Below are 16,727 nucleotides of genomic sequence, written 5' to 3' on the forward strand. Positions count from 1 at the left end.
GCTTGTAGCGCTTATACTTTCAAGAATAGCAGGAGTACTGGCAGACATGGGGACATCTGTGGAACAAGGCCTGTGATCAGGGGTCAGATCACTGTTGAGAACAGCAGTACGTATTATTCTAGACCAACACCACTGGATAATTTAAAGTCACAAAATAAACAATTTGGTGCTATATTTTCAATAATAATAATAAACCTATATTTGTTATATTTAGTAAATTATTTATTAAATAAATTAATAATTTATTTAATTTATTATTTATAATAATAAATTTATAATAGTTTATTTAAACTAATATATTTAATAATTTGTAAACAAAGACCCTCTTCCACCTGCTTTTGGAAGGAGGAAGGCATTTGAAGTAGTATAATGACTCTTCTATCTTCTTGTATTTATTTAAAACTCATCTGCAAAGTGTCTGTTTCCTCCAATCAGAGAATAAATATTTTGGCATAGAGAGACGCACACTCTTTTGCCCAATTAAGTTAGGAGGACTGGAATTTAAATCTGTGCCATTGACACAAAAATAACTTTAAATGGGAAAATACTGTTATTATTTAATAGTTTTGTTATTGCATGGATTCTAAGCATCTTTGCATGAACAGGGTCAAGATATTTCATCTCAGGTGAAAGCAAAAGAAATCTGAGATTAAGAAGACTCAGTCACTCTACAGTAATATGGAAGGCAGAAAGGGAGGTGCAGCTGTGATGTATAACAGAGTTAATTTCAAGTAGGTAAAAGATTTTTGCTAATTATTCCTGCTTCTGGGGCACCTGGGTATCTCAGTCCTCAGCTCATCATGATCTCAGGGTCCTGGGATGGAATCCCATTATCAGGCTCCATGCTCAGTGGGAAGTCTGCTGCTTCTTCTCCCTCTGCCTCTCCCCTCTGCTCCTATGTGCGTGGTCTCTCTCTCTCCCTCAAATAAATAAATAAATCCTTAAAAAAAAATTCTTTCTGCTCCTAATTCAAGGATAAAGAAGACAGGATTTTAAACCAACGTGAAAGAGATAAAGGAAATTTTCAAAAGCCACAGGAACAGTGGTCTTAGTATCACACATGCTGCCAGTCATGTTTAAAGGAACATTCTAGAAAAGTTTTGGGAAATTTACATTAGTACTTAGTTCCAAGTCCAACCAGAGTAGAAACAATATGAGCTCTCCCTCCCCATATTTCAAGTGACCTATTTGCCACTCCTTGACTTTTGGGAACATCTCTCCTTGCTCTTAGAATCGTTAGACATTTGCAATTGTTGAATTAAATGTAGCTCACAATATTGTTTTGAGCCAAAGCTTTTATCATTTTAAAATTTTGATGGCTAAATAAAGTTCAATCGGGGAGAAGAGGTGTTTTTTTTTTAAGATTTTATTTATTTATTCATGAGAGACACACACACACACACACAGAGAGGCAGAGACACAAGCTGAGAGAGGAGCAGGCTCCATGCAGGGAGCCCGACATGGGACTCGATCCCAGGTCTCCAGGATCATGCCCGGGCTGAAGGCTGAGCTAAACCGCTGAGCCACCAGGGGCTGCCCGGGGAGAAGAGGTTTTAAAGAGAAATCCAGCCAATTACTACAACTGTCTGAAGAAAAAAAGATAATTCCTAGGAGTTGCATGCATTTATGTTAGACTTGTGTAATTAAACATTTTAATGAAAGCAAAGCTCTATAATGGATATTGGTCACACCTTGCCTGTTGTCCTAAAATGGGACTTGGACCCAAAAGTTAAATGTTTCATGTGTTTTTTTTAATAAAATCAAACGGCACTGAGCTTGTAATGTATATTTTATTTTGCACAAGCTTGCATATATACTGCACATACATTCAGTTTAAGAGAAGATGGAAGGCACACAAGGCAATTGGACTACTGTATCCTTTAAGTGGTACAAAGCAAAAGGTAAAAGTTTGGAGAGTATACAAAAGCTTAAAACACACAAAGTAAAACCCCATACCCACCCACCCCCCCAACAACTTTTTTTCTGTTTTAAAATTTAGTAGCTGCCAAACTAAATTTTTGTACTTTTATTTTAAAATCAATTGTCTACTGCACCTTTTTTATTTTCTTTTTAATATGGACAGGGAGTCTCATTTTTTATCATATCAATTAATATTACAGTACATCCTTGGTAATACAAAATTGTACACCTTCATCAAATAAATTAGGATAAATTAAACCAATAAATTATGCAAAGTCTTCAGAACAATAGACAACAACAAAAATCCACAATTGAAATTGCCTCTAGCTAAAAAAAAAAATCAAAAATTGACTTTATCAGTTCAGTTATTGTACTATATTCAAATCAAAGGGTCTTTATTACAAAAAAAGAGCTTAATAATGCTATTTACAACATATTGCTAAATAATATAAAGGCAGTGTTTTGTCACGGTTTATACTATATACATATGAAAAATGGCTGGGACAACATTGGGAGAAGCCATGACCTTTGATTCTTGTAGGTAGCGCTGAGACCAACCCCAAATACAATTTGTTTTTCTAATTCTAATTTTGAAGTGGTAATATACAATTTGAAAATGCTTTTCCCCCCCACGTGGAGGATTAGAATAATTCTAAAACACAGAATGAATACATTTTCACAAAAGAGGGCCAGTCTGTTTGCCTTTTCTGCTTCTGTCTGTGCATTTTAGAGGGTGTCAGATTTGAGAGAGGGCTCAGTTGAAAGACTCAAAGTCCAGACGCTTCCAGATCCTGTTATATTCTTAGAAGGATAATTATAAGAAGATGCAAAGGTTAAATACCAGTTTTGATCCCAGCTCTGAATATGAACATTTTAGCTTTAGTTTTATAGATGGTTTACAACCAACGGATCTACAGAAAACAAAACTGCATTTCCTTCAACAGAACATTTAAGTGCAATGCAGTAACCGCTTACTCATATAAACCAGTTACATTCTTTTAAGGGGAGCTTTTTGAAAACAATGCTTCTTGCAATTTGCAAACACAGAGTTTGTACCAGAAGGAAACATTTGTACTATTCACACGGATGAATATTCTATAATATACATGGCAAAGAGATTTTGCTCTGTCCTCACATGTACACTGCTTTCAGGGAATCTGTAAACCACTTTCTCTTTGATGAATTTATGATTGCTTCTGAGGGACATCCTATTCTTTTAAAGCCCCCAAATCTTTAGCTTTATGACTTAGTATTAACCTGTATATGTGTGTGTGTATGTGTGTGTGTGTGTACGTGTACGTGGTGGTGGTGGTGGGGGTTTCTTACTAAGTGTTTTCATGTACATAGAAAAGAAATTTCCTAAATTTACAGAAACTGCATTACCCTTGCCCTTGACATCTGATGAAAGAGACTGTTATCTTTTAAAAGTAGAGAGCAGGATTTTCAAGAATGCTTTCAACTGTCTATACAGTCACTGTAGTGTTCCTAATAAATTCAACAGATGTTGTGAGAATGTAGTTATTTATTAAAATCTCATGTCTTACGTAACAACAGCCATGAGGTTAAATATTTACATTGCTTTATAAAAGTTCCCCTCTTGCTTTAGTGTTTTTGTTTTGCTTTTTTTTTTGTTGTTTTTAACATTTTTAAAAATGATATCCACCCACTTCCCTAGCACAGCAACAAAGATTCTGCAAACATAAAACACTTGAATTAAATAATACTCGGAGGCACAAAGCAAACTTCAGGAACATGTGGGTGAACATTTTCTTAAATAATTACTACATTCTACCATCTTCCACGTTGTTTTACCATTTAATGCGAAACGTCCTCATTAAACAGCCAGAGATACAGTAAGAATTAAATGTTTTGTTGTTGCAAATAGAACATTCTTTTCACAAAACATAACAAATGTCTAAAATAGGTCCTTAAATCTAGATAGGAAAAGGTAAGCTTTCCACTTCACACGCATATATATATGTATATTTTTACATGTGTGTATATGTGTGTATGTGTCTTTACGTTCACACACCCGCACACACATATATAGCACATGGTATGAAATATTGCTTCTATACTACTTTTCATTAGGCTAAGAAAACACAAGATTTGCACCACAGTTACAAAAAATTGGCTTCTACAAGAATTTTCAAAACTCGAATGCTGCTCAAACAATTGAAGAAAAAATAATTTGCGGTATCAAACTGTTCTAAAAATTCTCTTCTTCAAAAACGTATTCTCCCGCTTTGTTTTTAAAAAGACACAAAATATGCATAGCTATCAACGTTATGTCAAACAGCCAGAAAAAAAATCTAGTGTTTATTGCAGCTGTAGTAATTGGAAATAAAGTCAAAAAGATGAAATCGAAAGCCACAGAAGGCACAAGAACAATTGTACTTGTGGGAAAAAACTGGTATTTTGAAGGATTTTTAAAAATCCCCCCGCTGGTGCATTTTAGGTCTAGGCACAGACTATCACCTCAAGTGTATATGCAAAAATAATTTAGGGTTAGCAGAAAATAAGTGGTAATGTGGTATTTCAACATGCACTTTAGACTTCCTTTTTCCTATGTAAACTGTCCCTCATCCTCCCTCCCACCTTCCTAGAAAGTTAACTTTCTCCCAGGCAGCCAATTTTCACTTGGTGAGAGTTGAGCTGAGATTTGAAAGATGGTGATTAAAAAAAAAGTAAAAAATAAAATAAAATAAAAAACAAACCAAACCAAGCCAAACCAAACCCAAAATTGTTAAGTAGGAGTTTTGAGAGACAGACTTTTGTCACTTTCCAATGCACTGGCAGGCACAAGATTTTGTGATCGTAAAAGGGGAAAAACCACCTACACGCAGAAGTGATTGCGTTCTATTTTCAGAACAAAGAGGTGAGTTTATCCTCATGCAAGTTCTACTCGAAATTATTTCTATGCCTCAGTGAACCTTGAGCGGATATGATCACAGATAAGCACATCAACATGGGTGGTGAACACACACTTTTGCTTAATTTGTCTACTTAAATTCGAAAGGCAGGGGAAAATAATACTAAAGATCCAAATGAGTCTGGAATCAATACCGAATGTGCCCCAGATCAGAAGATACTAGCAGTCTGTCTGCGTACAGGTGAATACACTACGGTCTTGCCTTTTACCTTGCCAATGGCAACATAATGTTGATGTGAATTACTTGGAACAGCAAAGACCCACTTGCATAATGATGTGAACAATGAATTCATGCTCTTTCCCATGAAGCAAGGCAAAAGAGTGTGACCACAAGTTGAGATTGCTTCCCTACTTTGTGCTGATTGGGTTGTTTTTTTTTTTTTATTTCAGTGTCATGATTACCTGAACATGTTTTTCTTTTTTTTTTCTCCCTCAAGCAAGCCAGAATGAGAACAAATTGGATCTGCTGGCTCTGTGTGTGCTACGTAGGGGAGCACGAGCTGGACAATGCATTTGGCTTGTGGGTGCGGAGAGAAGCCGGTAGTGTTCAAGCCTGCGTTGCTGCCCTCTGTCCACACTGTGAGAGTCTGTGAGCCTCCCGAATGATGCAGGGCATCATAGGACTGTGCCGTTTAATTTAAAGTCAGCAGGTTTTAAGGCTTTGTGCTGACAATAATTGCCTCCATACATTCCTGTCCATCAGCAGAATTTATAAACGATGTTAAATTACCGCGATTGGGTCAGCTAGTAGTCACATGGGTCAACCTGCATTCTCCAGAGTCAAATGTAACTTTTATGAAAATTAAGGAAAAATGGTATTTGTGTTCAATATAATCTAAATACCAGGTTTGTTCCTGTGTCACTTTAAGTGTGTATCAAATGACCTAAGGGGAGGGGGGGGGGTCTGGAAAAGCCTATTAGAATGAACAAGGAATTCTTACTGCATCTGCACACAAAACCCATCTGAGAAAACAAGCGTGAATGCCATATGACTTTTTAAAAGCAAGTATGGGACACTGTACACCTTTGAAAAACCGGAAAAAGAGAAAAAAGGAAGAAGAGGAGAACCATTGAAGAAAGCATAAAATAGCAGCTAGCTTTCTTATGTGTGCTGAAATTGTATCTTTTGGGTTAACCCCAACCTCTCCTATGCTGTCTCTACACTGTTCACACATTTTGGTCAGTACTAGCTTCTGAATTCGAAGAGACTTTATCAGTTGCTTTAAAATGCTGTACCTAAAATGAAGAAACACTTCATTAGACTGTCACCACTTTGAATATCCACCCGGGTAGTGTGGAATCGTATATGAAAATAGGTCATTCTTACATGTGCTCCTCTTCGGAGGTGAAGACCAAGTCAGCTAGCAGCTGTCAACAAGAGTCTAATGTAGGCAGGAGTTCTATGGTCAACTTGGGATGTCCTTTATTCCTTACTAGAGAAAGGTATTCAGAAAATAGTGTTTTTGGAAAAAAGTGTTAAATATTAAACAGACATCATAACTCTTTGAAGCACATAAACAAAGTTGAGCAAAGAGTACATTGGAAACGTATGTGCCTTTTTAATATCTGACGTAAGATAATAGAAAATTATGCCATAGGGGTTTTTCTCTATGAAAAATGACATGTACTCACTCATTATGAAGAACCAATTGTAAAATTTAGAGAGGTAATTTGAAGATCAGGTATGAGTTTCCTGCCTCATCTTGATAAAGAGTTTTGTGTAGAATTGCTCTGCCTCCGTAAGAAGCTGGTACTAGTTTGGGCTACCTGCCATTTCTCTTACGGAAAGGCTTGACAGTGACTATTTTTCTATTTGAAATCTGGCCTTTTGGGGGTAACTTGTGAAAAGTGAGCCGTTCATCTGCCGCTGGCATTATTTTTAAACATGTAATAAAAAGCGACTTAATGGAGTTCCAACCAAACAAAACTATTTAAGTTTACGTAGTGGTTTCATTGAGTTTTCTGGCCTTCTTAGCAGTAAAAAAGAGAAACACACCACCGTCTGTGGAGTGGTGCTGTGTCCCGGGTCTCCCTCTGCCAACTGCCATTTGCGATAAACCATCAATCAAGCAGAAGCATCTTTAAAATGCCTTTCCTTGCGAATAGAGATTTTACACACGTCAACATTCTTTTTTTTTTTTCCCTGAAAATTAACCCTATTTGAAAGTCTCCAAATGTTAAGGGCCTCGGGCAAAAGTAAACTAAAGACCGATGGAAAAGAACCATCCCCTTGCAATGGAAAACCAAAGAAAATGAGTGAAAGATGATGAGGAGGAACTACCAGCTGATTTCATAACATATCCATGCCTCCCATACACATATATATGAAATCAAAATCTAGACACGTACAACTCGGACATCCAAAGGGGACTGCTACTATTCATACATTCGAAAAGAGTTGTTGAAATTTCTACTCATGAAGCAGCTCTTGTAGGCAGTTCGGGGATTTGAAAATCTCAGGGACTTCACTATCCAGCTTGCAGATGACCTTGTATATGGCCTTCTTCCAGGAAGGATCAACATCTTTGCCTGCGATAATGGCATTGAAAAACTCTCGTAATGTGATCTGCGCAACTTCCAGGAATCTCTCTGGAACCTGCTGATACAAGGAGACAATGGCATTAATAAAGTTTTCAGTTTCAAGTCTCCAGTTCTTCAAAGAAAATTGAGCTAAGTTCTTCCTTGCAGAAAGGGGCTTACATGGCACCTGCATTTGCTAAAAATGGCCAGCCTCTCTTCTCTTATGTAAAGTCGTTATATATAGTAGCATTGTAATGTAGGGTGGACAGCTTTGTGAAGTCTTAGAAAGGGCCTTGGGAAAAAAAAAAAAAAGAAAAGAAAAGAAAGAAAAGGGCCTTGGGCAAAGGATACATGCAGACACACGGAGAAACCAGGATTCCCTTCCGAATATTCGGGTAAGAAAAGGGGACACGCTGTTGGGATTCCCCAATTCACCAAACAGGTGTATTCCAGGGACAAGTCTCTGGCTAATCTTTCAGAATTTGAATCCTATTTCCTTTGGATTTCCATTATGAAGATGAAGCATGTTCCCAAAATAGAATAAGAAATCACTGGCCTTTGAGATCAACGAAACCCCCTGTAAATGAAGAAAACCTAAAATCTGTTTCCTACTCAGAGCAGCAGAAGAGTGTTGACCTGAGCGCTGAATTGTATATGAGAGTAATATGCACCATGAAGTACCCTGCATACAGACAGGGCTAAGATAATGAAATGAATGCTGAGTCCCAAAATACCAAATCTGTACTGAGTCCTAAAATTCTACATCGGAAATTACTTTACTTTGAGATTAGGATCGCTCCATAAGAGTGATTCATGCAGCTGATGGTAATAACGAAAACTAACATTTCTGGCGTGCTTATTACGTGTCAGGCGCTGTGTTATGTACATGAATCATGCCATTCAATTCTCCCAACATCTCCATAAGGGGAGATTGTCCCCTTTTTACTGTGGGGAAAACTTGGGCTCAGAGAGATCAAGGGAATTTTTCAAAGTCCTTACATTCTAAGACCAATATCCTCCAAATATTCTTTTTATTTTTAAAAAGAGTTAATTAATGAATTTAATTTATTTTTAAAAAATATTTTATTTATTTATTCATGACAGACACCGAGACATAGGCAGAGAGAGACCGAGACATGGGCAGAGGGAGAAGCAGGCTCCCCGCAGGGAACCGGATCCAGGACTCCATCTGGGGACCCCGGGATCACGACCTGAGCCGAAGGCAGATGTTCAAGTACTAAGCCACCCAGGTGCCCCATCAATTTATTCATTTTAGAGAAAGAGAGAAAGGGACAGAATGCACGTGCTGGAGGAAGAGGGTTGGGGGGCAGAAGGAGGGGACGTGTAGACTCTGTGCTCAGCAGAGGGGCTGAGTTCCTGACCTGAGCCAAAATCAAGAGTTGGATGCTCAACTGATTGAGCTACCCAGGCGCCCCTCCAAATATTCTTTTTAGAATCCCTATTTGCTTATTCTTTTCTTCCACAGCAACTATTATGTGCATGGGTGTGTGTGTGCATGCTCTTAATTGTTTAATAGTCTGACCTCTTGTCCAGGGAAAGGGGTAGCCATTGATGTACTTAGTATTCTTTGTCAGTTACTGAAGGTAAAAAGCGTGGCTTCTCTTTCCCCACACCAAGATAAAGGATTAGCAGAGCCCTTCTGTGAACTCTTAATTTTCCAAGTACACATGGACACTCAGGAGATTTCTTTTAGTGGGGTATGTATGCATTAGTAATGTTTTATTTTTTATAGTAAGTGCAGATACATGAGGAAGTAAATGTACTATAGTTGTAAGTGTAGATAGATCTGTCTACACATACACAAGAGGTGAAAAGATTTTCATCCCAGTTCACATATGCCACTTTACCAAATAAAAGGGAGGTACGGTCACGTCGAACAGATTTGATCTCTTTCTCCCCTTCGTTTCTCAATTTGTGCAATGGACCATTTTATAATGATAGTAACTATTAAAGAAAACTAAAATGATCACCAAGCATCTCTGTTTTATATATTTAAAATTGGACAAAGAAATTCACTCCTTCCAATGGTAAGTAAGTCACTTGTCTTTTGTAAAGAAAATTAGTAATTTCCTAGAAAAAGAAGGGACCCTATCTGGGGCCTATCAGAGTCTAGAAAAGGCAAAAAATTTGAGAAGTCCCTTCCAAAGACATATATATCATGTCCTGAGAAACTGGCCAGTTTCTCAGGACATAGCTCCCCCAAATCATCCAGACACCAACTCCTCCCCACACACCCCAGGGGCCATTCCCTGATGAGAATTCATCTAGATTTGCTGCAGAAGGTTGGTGATTTCTTCCCTAAAACTCTTGCAGATACAGGAGTATTTGCGGGATAGGAGGAGCCTAGAGAGATTAGCTCTCCCACTCACCTCACACCAAATAAAGAGTCATTAAGCAGGCTTTCTGAGTACTCTCCCCTCTTCCCTCAAAGATAATCCTTCACATTTTATCAGCTGGGCATTATTGAGAGAGGGAATCTGGCTGGAGAACACTAAGGCAGTACAACTACCCACTCTAACTACTTGGTTTGGGAGCTGTTAGCCAAATGCTACAGAAACATAATCATAGGCATTTATTAAAATAAACAATTCAAGAAGTGTGGTTTTCCTGGCCACTGGCACCAAAGGCATGACAAAGATCTATGTTCCTTGAACACTCGGGGAACGCAGCATGGCATGGCAGAGAGCTGTGTGGGGCACAGGGTACGGTGGCTGCTCCAGGGGAAGTCAGAGAAGAACGGAGCCCCTCCACACCAAAGGGCCCCACAGGAGGTCTGGAGTACCAGGGCCCAAAGGGAGCAGAGTATTGTCTGAGATCCTCAGAGGAGAGAGATGCTGCATCAGCTCTAGAGCTGGGAGGGAAGCAGAGTTCCAGGATTTGCCTGAGGGCAAATGAAAGTAACTTCTTGGGGTGAGGGGGTGGTGGGTTATGCAGCTCCCATCTTTTTTATTTTATTTTATTTATTTTATTTTATTTTATTTTATTTTATTTTATTTTATTTTATTTTATTTTATTTTATTTATTTTTATTGCAGCTCCCATCCTATTATTACCATTTGTCATGCTTGTTAATGGTTTTTAGTGGGTTTTATCTTGTTTTAAACATTCATTTCTTTTGGTGGTAATCTTGGGCCATCCTTCACCATCTTTTGTATTTGTGTCTTGCGTTGTTTAATTTTTCACCTACTTCTCGCTAGCTGTAGAACTAGCTAGCAATGAACTTGCCACAAGACTTCTCTAGATAAAGAGCCACAGTTTCTATTCTGTGTATTCCGCAAACCACTCCCGCCCCCAATGATTACCTACCAAAGTTCTCTTGCCTAGTCTTTCAGAATGAGAACTTGCTTTCTGCTTTACTCCATACTGCTCTGGAGTCCTACTTACCTTCTCCCTCAAACTTTTTTTTTTAAAGAAATTTTAAAATAATGCCCCCCCCCAAAAGATAGCATATGAAGAGTTGGAATCGATCTCAAAAGTCATTTTTGTAGATAAGAAACTACGAGACTCTACAAGATGAATGAATTATGAGAACAAGAGACTCATGAGAAATAACATGTCCAGGTGTCTTAGCATTAAACCATGCTGGCTCCTTTTTAATGCATTTTCAGTAATTTCTATTTAGATAGGGCATCAAAACCTTGACAAGCCACGGATCTGTGTCTGAGAAAAACCACAGAAGAGCTGGTAACTTCAAAATCAATGTGAACAAAGGATTCCCAGGAGGAAATTTAGGTTATTGGTTTATGTTTGAGAAGGGATGAATTCTTTTTGAACAAATGAAATGGTTTGCTAATTTAGTGCTTACTTTGAGGCAATACTCCCACAACAGATTGGGCTGGTTTAGAGCAATTGATAATGAGATCCTCTAATGCTAGAGCAATTAATCTTTTTTGGTGGCTCCAGAAAGGTAAACTGACGAGTAGCAACTGATCTTTTGAGAGAGTGCCAAGGAATTCATCCACAGGTAGAAATAGCACCCATGGGAAAAGAGACCCTCACCTTTCTGCTTTAAAACTTTCCCCAACTCCATTTAACAGAGTAAGGGGTGGAGGGGTCCTTCCTGATTTTTTTTTTTTTTTGTGGGGGAGGGACTGTCTTAGAATTCAGGCTTATGAGAATGATGTTGCCCATATTTTTCTGGACCTCTTCACACCTAATGGATTTCCAATCACTAATAAACATCTGCAGAAAATCCCTTAGTGACAAGTAATCCCTTATCTAGGTTTCTTTTAATAGAACCCAACAATCTGCAGAATGAACCCCAGAGTATCTCCTCAGCATCAGGTGGCAACAGTCAATCAAGTCCCTGGAATGCAAGACAATGCTGGCTGCTGGGAGGGGGGAGGGAAGGCCATGCCTTTGGACATGCCACAGGGAAAAAACAAAAGGCTTCCAAAGTCTCTGGCTGGAACTCTGAAGCTATTGTGGGAGCTGCTGTGCCGAGTGTTCTTCAGGAGAGGAGAATGGAAACTTTGCTTGATAAAAAGGCATCCCAATATAGGAACCTCACCCCAAATGGTCTTGCCTCTCCTTCCCTTGATATTTGGAGGAGAATATAATTGCCATGAGGTACTTGAATGCACTCATAAATTTGAAGGGGGCTGGCTATCAGCGTCTACCAATTTCATCACAATCTTTTGTACTTGAGTCTCCTCAGAGCAAGCAAGGGCCTTATGGGCTTTGATAAAATGGGGAAATCGGGAGGATGTTTTCAAATCTGCTCCAGCTGTGGCTGGGTTGCGCGGGTGCGCGCACGCGTGCACACGAATACACATGCACGCACGCACACTCACGGTGTGTTGGGTGGGCGGCTATTTTGTGGTTCTTTTTTTTTTTCCCCCCTCAGAATGAGTGGCAAAGACACATTTTCCCCCTGTCTTCCTCCTCCTCTTCCCAGTTGCTTTACCTTCAAGGATGATTTGTTTTATTAAACTGACTGTCCCTAGCCTCTGCAGTACATAATAAAAGCCTGACATAGCAGGCTGCCTGCCTTCTGTGTCCTGCAGACACTCATCATAAGTGTCAGGACATACCAAGGTTAGTGGTCACTGGAAGTGTGCTCGCTGGCCCAAACCTTGCCAAACGCTCTTGGCAGCTGAATGAATGTCACAGAGAATAGAAGGGGAATTACAAAGGTTAAAAAGAAGACAGCCTCTCCTATTTTCTGGAGACAGAGAAGCTGATTTTTCACACCTCTGAAATATCCACAAGCTCATCCCTTGGCCTTTTGCAGGAGACCTAAACCTGGCCCCTTGCACAGTTTCCCACGGATACCTCTCCATCCTCAATCCCCTTTAAAAATTGGTCCACTGGCTTAATTTTATCAGCGAAATGATCTTTGTTGAAATGGACAGAAAACAAACCAGGCGTAGAGCTGTCTCCCCAGCCCCTCCCCAATAACCAAAGGCTCAAATGGCTTTTCGAGGTTATCAATAGGTTTCAATCTTATCAAGAGAGATCCTCTATTCAGTTCATCTCTTAAACTATTGTTTTTTCAAACTTACTTCGACGGGGAAATGTAAGAGGGGACCTGTGTATAGACAGGAGATGGAAAAGTAACATCGTGGCTACTATTTTGGTGAATTAGTTTGTGTGTGGGTTTCCTTTCTTCTTCCTCCTCCACTTTTTTTTTTTAATACTATAAAAGGACAATAAAATGCTGACTGTAAGAAGACAATGTCAAGGAGAAAAGGGTACTGGTATTTTGGATACTCTTCACTGCTCGCCTTGGAGAGAGAGTTATTCTTGTCACAAACCCTTTTGTCTGCATCTGCTGACTGCTTGCCTGTAGCCAGCAGCATACTTTAACTGTTTTGTCACCTCCTAACATCACATGCATCAGCTGTTGGGCTTTTGTTACGGGTATTGTAGAACTAATCCACTGTGGCTGTTCTACTGTGCAGTAAATAAAACAGAAACGGGCTTCTCAGACAATTCTGCATGAATATTTCAGATGGCTTTACAACTCCAATTCACAAAATCAAATAAATAAATAACTCCCCCAGCCTCTCCCAGCCTCTACCCACACAGAAACAAAACCCCTCGAACTAGACCCAGATGCCTCCAAGTCAACTGGATTGGAGACACTGACTTGAGCCTTCAAGCAATTGTTTCAGTGATGTTGAAAGAAGAGTGCTCTCTAAACTCAAACGCCGTGGTGTTCATATTTACTATTAGTGTTAGACACATCTAAGTCCAAAAACTGGGTAAGCAGCTTTGAAAATCTGGAGAGTTGCTTTTCTCCTTGGGCTTTCAAAGAAACCAAAAACCCCAAAACAAAACAAAAATGAATGTAATGCCCTCAGAAATATATAGTTAGAGTTGCCTTATCAAATTGCTTTCACCGTTTCCATCTGCGTTTTCTTCCCTCCCACTTCTCTGAAAGGGGTCAGAGGAAGATGCTCGTGCATCTTGTTCATCCCAAGAGTCTTTTCCCAAAATGTTTCACCTGTGCAAGAGCACGAGAGTCGCACTTTGGGCTGGGGCTTTCAAAACCGAATTTGCATCATGAGTTCTCTCTTACAGGGTAAACAACGCACTGATCATAAATTGCGAGGCATTTTCTAGATGACTTCTAAGTGTCTTTGGAGAAGCTAGGAAGAGAAAGGGCGTCTGCCCGTGTACACGCACACACGCACATGCTCAGAGAGGTCCTAGAGAAGGAGACAAAGTTGAAGTACTTTCCCCAGCACTCATTCACCCTGGTGTGCACATGATTCCTCTAAACAAACTCTCCCATCCCTGCTGTTTGTTAAGTAAATATTGATCAAGGAGAGACCTAGCTCCTGACGGCAGTGGCACAAGCTGGGGACTTACACTGCAGACAGAGTGGACTTAAATGGATAAACTCAGATGCTTTAGTAACTCCTCAAAGAGATTATCAGATGAAAAGGCAAGAACAGATATGATATTGCTGCCCCTTTCCACTGGTGCATTCTCACTGAATTTTCCTGCCAGGCAGGGGAGGAAGCCTGGAGTTATCAACTATGGTTATAAGATGCTGTTATGGAGGGTCTCCCTTGCAGCCAGGCATGCATTTACTGTGTGTGTACAACTCAAGACTAACTGGCCCAGAAAGAAGACATGGCACTGGATGCTGCACGGAGTGCATTGTGGGATTGTGTCCCAACGTCCCCGGTGGGAAAGCAAACGTGAATGCGCTTTGGAAAGCGTAACATACCACCCAAATGTAAGGGGAGGCTTTGAACCTTTAAAGAAGAGTCCGATTCCTGGGAAGTACTTCACTGTGGTTAGTAAGTGTGTGCAAAGCAGTATTTTGAGAGATGCTCTGAGTACGTCTGCTTGAGCAATGTTATTGGCTGAGTCAATAAGTTGAGAAAGTTGCTTTGTGTTTCCTAAGTTTTATTTCAGTCATTTCATGATTGTGATTTGAATCTCTGTCAGGAGCTGAAGGAAGGGCCATGTGTGCTTCCCTTGGGAAGGCCAGTTTTACAATGGTCACTAGAGATTAGGTTTTGTATATTAATCACTGAGTGCCACAGTCAAAGAACGGGGTATTATACCTAAGAGTTCCCACTAAACAGCTACATGGCATTTAAATTTTATCAGGATGCTCACACCTATGTTTGGAAGGCCTGGCAGTATCTGGGGAGCACTGGCTGCGGAGCCACTTGCCAATGCCTGCCTGGTTATACCAGAGGAAGATTCTGGTTATGGCAGCAACTAGGCTTCGGACTAAAGCCTTTTTTACTCTGATGCTCCAAGTGGCGTTCAGCATTTGGGCACCCTAGAGGACTGGCTCAGCATAACGCCCATGCAGTTTTAGGCCTAAGAGTGGGGCTCACTTCCTAGTAACATGTTTTGCCACTTAAATATGTGAGGAGTAAATGCTTATAGGAAGTGGCTGTAGTTCAAGGCTGTCCTTAAAAAAAAAAAAAAAACACAATAAAACAAAAACAAATCCCCCCCCCCCCCCATGTTTCCTCTAAGCAAGGGAACACATGGCAATAACAGTCTGTATATATATATATATATATATTTTTTTTTTTTTACAAACCTTCAAAAGAACAATGTTCTGTTGAGCAAAATTCAGTAGCATTCTGTAAACATTAATTTAAGCAAATCAATACACTCAGTGAGCTAAAGCCATATTGCAAGATAAACTGGCCAGAGTGCCACTTTGTCAAATAGATTTTCGTTTTCTCGGCTAGATAAAGACAGTTTCAAAACGGGGCAAACGTGTTGCAACCAAGGTTTGAAAAGTATGTGGCCTTCAAACAGCCTGCTTGTTCCTACTGCAAAGCTGGATAAACATACTTTAAAAATGATAAGATGGCTTAGAATTGATTTGGCTTTCAGATTGTACGTATAGTAGATTTCTTGGTTGTCTCACAGGAAAAGGATAAAACAAAATCCCATGCATTCAGAAAAAAAAATGTACTTGGGAGAAGGGGTTAAATTGTCTTGAGAAAAGGAGCTTTGGGGGCAGTGTCAGTTGGTGCTTGACTTTAAAAAAGAAAGGAAGAAAGAAATCTTTATTCATGCTGACCTGATGGGCAACAGGCCTTCTTGCCAAAATCCAAAAGCCAAACTCTCTAGTGGGTTTGGGATCAGAGGTTTCAGCTGGTGGAAGCTGCTCGCGTTCTGTGCACACCACGCAATGTCATGTTAATGTGCGAGGGGTGGGGGTGGGGACAGAATGGGAGGGAGACCCACACACAACGGCCCCCAGGTTGCTCCCAGCCAGCCTGAAAGAGCTGCAGGGATAATTAGAAAAAGTGGCAAAAGGGAAGCATGTCTCTCCGTCTGTCGCTGCAGCAGGGACATACATTGGGCTTGTGGCAGGAAAACTTACAAGTGAAACTGCCTGACATCCTCCAGGGCCATACCAGTCTATACAACCAGATAGGACATGGTGGAAATGGCCCAGTGGAGGAAGTGTAATAAAAAGAATGAACAGTCATGTGGAAATTGCAAAAGAGGGAGGGTAAGGATCTACCCTGAATGGACAGTGGAACTCCATGAACAAGCATCAGAGGAAGTGGACTTTGGTCCGTAGTGTGGGCAGAGAGGGGCTGCTACAGGCTGTCACCCCTTGTGTGGGTGAAGTGAAGGACAGTGAAGGAAGGACTGAGGCACGCCCTGAGTATTTTGTTTCCTCACCCGCACGGAGTCTCTCTCTTTTAAAAGTGGCTATTTAGAAAATCCAAAATTCCTACACCTCTATGAGGTTGGTAACATACGTGTTAATAGAAACATCGTGTGATGATCAAGAACTGTCCTTGGATGGGGTGTTTTGACTGTGAATAAAAAAGAATGTCTTAACATCTACTCTACCTGTTAATAATATGTGTATACTTTCCAAACTGTATAAA

General features: G+C 40.0%; 1 protein-coding gene across 7 annotated transcripts in view; it reads right to left on the bottom strand.

Moving 5' to 3' along the window:
• Positions 1–1,771: 1,771 nt before the first annotated feature.
• The window catches only part of PROX1 (prospero homeobox 1), a 58,529-nt gene continuing 43,573 nt past the window's right edge, over positions 1,772–16,727 (bottom strand). For 6 of the 7 annotated variants that reach the window (XM_041756720.1, XM_041756729.1, XM_041756702.1 and 3 more), the window contains one exon: positions 1,772–7,451. In XM_041756720.1, the coding sequence (XP_041612654.1) occupies positions 7,263–7,451 (189 nt within the window). In that variant the 3' untranslated portion in view covers positions 1,772–7,262. The remainder of the gene's footprint in view (positions 7,452–16,727) is intronic. The other variant, XM_041756755.1, reaches the window with a different exon arrangement.

Source organism: Vulpes lagopus, chromosome 1 (genome assembly GCF_018345385.1).
Source record: "Vulpes lagopus strain Blue_001 chromosome 1, ASM1834538v1, whole genome shotgun sequence".
Classification (NCBI taxonomy): domain Eukaryota; kingdom Metazoa; phylum Chordata; class Mammalia; order Carnivora; family Canidae; genus Vulpes; species Vulpes lagopus.